Source organism: Bison bison, unplaced genomic scaffold, assembly GCF_000754665.1.
Source record: "Bison bison bison isolate TAMUID 2011002044 unplaced genomic scaffold, Bison_UMD1.0 scf7180017845890, whole genome shotgun sequence".
Taxonomy (NCBI): Eukaryota; Metazoa; Chordata; class Mammalia; order Artiodactyla; family Bovidae; genus Bison; species Bison bison.
Window position 1 is genome coordinate 4,563 of NW_011476463.1, and position 2,229 is coordinate 6,791.

The window sequence follows — 2,229 nt, forward strand, 5'->3', positions numbered from 1 at the left end:
CACTCCAGGATGTCTGGCTCTAAGTGAGTGATCACACCATTGTGGTTATCTGGGTCATTAAGATCTTTTCTGTATAGTTCTTCTGTGTATTCTTGCCACCTCTTCTTAATACCTTCTGCTTCTGTTGGGTCCATACCATTTCTGTCCTTTATTGAGCCCATCTTTGCGTGAAATGTTCCCTTGCTGCTGCTGCTGCTGCTGCTAAGTCGCTTCAGTCGTGTCCGACTCTGTGCGACCCCATAGACAGCAGCCCACCAGGCTCCCCTGTCCCTGGGATTCTCCAGGCAAGAACACTGGAGTGGGGTGCCATTGCCTTCTCCGAAATGTTCCCTTAGTATCTTTAATTTTCTTGAAGAGATCTCTGTTTCTCCCATCTTATTGTTTTCCTCTGTTTCTTTGCATTGTTCATTTAGGAAGGTGTTCTTATCTCTCCTTGTTAAACTTAGCAGCCATTGATGATCATTTATTGTTGCATTATGGGTTGCAAAATGGTAGGAATCTATCATTCCTTCGTTTATTAGCTGGAATGCTTCTGTAAAGGAGATTTTCTTCATCAACTCTTTAGTTTTCTCTGAGGTACAATTTGTACAGGGAAATGCTGGATAAATGCTTGCTTTCTTCTTTTAATGTTGCTTGTTTTGGGAATAATGACTTGATTCCCCACCATTCTCCAAAGGTGACCAATAATGAATTTGTAAGTATTACTGTGAACTAATGGATTTTTAACGTGTTTGATGTGTTTCAATCCACTGTGGTTATTCTTGATATTCAAGTTGGCTCACTTCTGAGTCTATTTGACAACAACCCCTGAGGTCTTTGACAGCATCCTTGTTTCCAGGCATGAAAATATCTCCCAGATTCTACATTTCTTGGCCCAGACTTGGATCCAGCCACTTCTTTCAGGACTCTGATTCCATTTGGTGGGAAATGATAGAAACCACAATCTGGATGTTAACAATCCATCTCCTATTAACATTCTTAGTACTTTTACATTATTGTTATCATATATGTATACACGATATACATCATATATGTATATATGTAGAGAAAAATAAATTACGAGTTTATATGGATACTTTTAATTCGAATTAAAGATATGGTCTTCACCTAAATTTCTTAATGTTTGTGTTTGTATGTTTTCTAATGACAGTAACATAATTGCTCATTTGATACATAACTATTTTAGGGCAGATTCTTCAGTTTTATAGCCAAGACACTCTGTTAGTAAAGTCCTGTGGGAGCAATTATAAGATGGGTCATCTAGAAGCTTTTTAAAAAACTGCATTCTTGCTGTTTTAACTGTAGATTATATTCGTTTAAATAGGTACAGCCCACGCTTGATGGAAAAAATTCTCCAAATGGCTGAAGGTATTGATATTGGGGAGATGCCTTCATATGATCTGATGCTATCCAAGGCCTCCAAAGGTCAAAAACGTCACCTGTCAACATGTGATGGTGAGTATACTGTTTCCGGAAGGTGGGATTTGAAGAAACAGTGTAGCTTCTTTTTTAATGATATGAGTGTGGTATATGATTTTAAATAACATTGGTAACATCAGATCTTACACACTGTAAAAGTTTTAACTTTCAGTTTGTACATTTTTTTTTTTTTGAGGATGCTAAATAGAACTGAAAGCTAAGAATACTGAATTCATGCTATAATGCTGTCCTTGAAGGGTAATGCTTCCATGCCATGGAACCTCCCTTAAGCACCTAAGTAACTAAATCCTCCTGGATGGGTCTGTGGTAGACCAATTTTCTACTAAACAGTGTTATAGGGAGAAAGCTCTAGTGTCTGGTATAGCCTCAGCAGAGTTCTTCCATAGCTTTAAATTTGATATCCTCTATAAATCATTAGTTTCCAGCTAAAGTTTGTTCTAGAAATAAAATATAGCAAACATCTTTTTGTGCAGAATAAGTCAGAACTAAAATTTTGAAGTTGAAAATCTTTGGGATCTTTTGACAAATATTTTTTATTTGATTTTTTTTTTAGTCGCAACTATGTAAAGCACCATCACAGAGTCGGTCACTTCTGGTACAAAAGAGAGGCTTTGTAAACGCCTCTGGTCATCATCTCTGTTGCATTAGAGCCATCTGTTCCATTTGCAGTCCTTAAGAAGGAGCTTTTCAGCACAGGTGGTATGAGATCATAGTGGAACATCCTCTTACTCAGTACACTTCACCTGTGCTTTAACTCATTAGATGCAGAAGCATCTACCCGTCGTGCAT

The 2,229-nt window shown here is 37.6% G+C and overlaps 1 protein-coding gene across 1 annotated transcript in view; it reads left to right on the forward strand.

The window, feature by feature from the left end:
• Nucleotides 1–386: 386 nt before the first annotated feature.
• The window catches only part of NKRF (NFKB repressing factor), a gene marked incomplete at its 3' end in the record, with an annotated part of 3,601 nt that continues 1,758 nt past the window's right edge, over nucleotides 387–2,229 (forward strand). Inside the window, exon 1 of the mRNA XM_010837759.1 lies at nucleotides 387–1,455. Within this exon, the coding sequence (XP_010836061.1) occupies nucleotides 1,341–1,455 (115 nt within the window). The remainder of the gene's footprint in view (nucleotides 1,456–2,229) is intronic.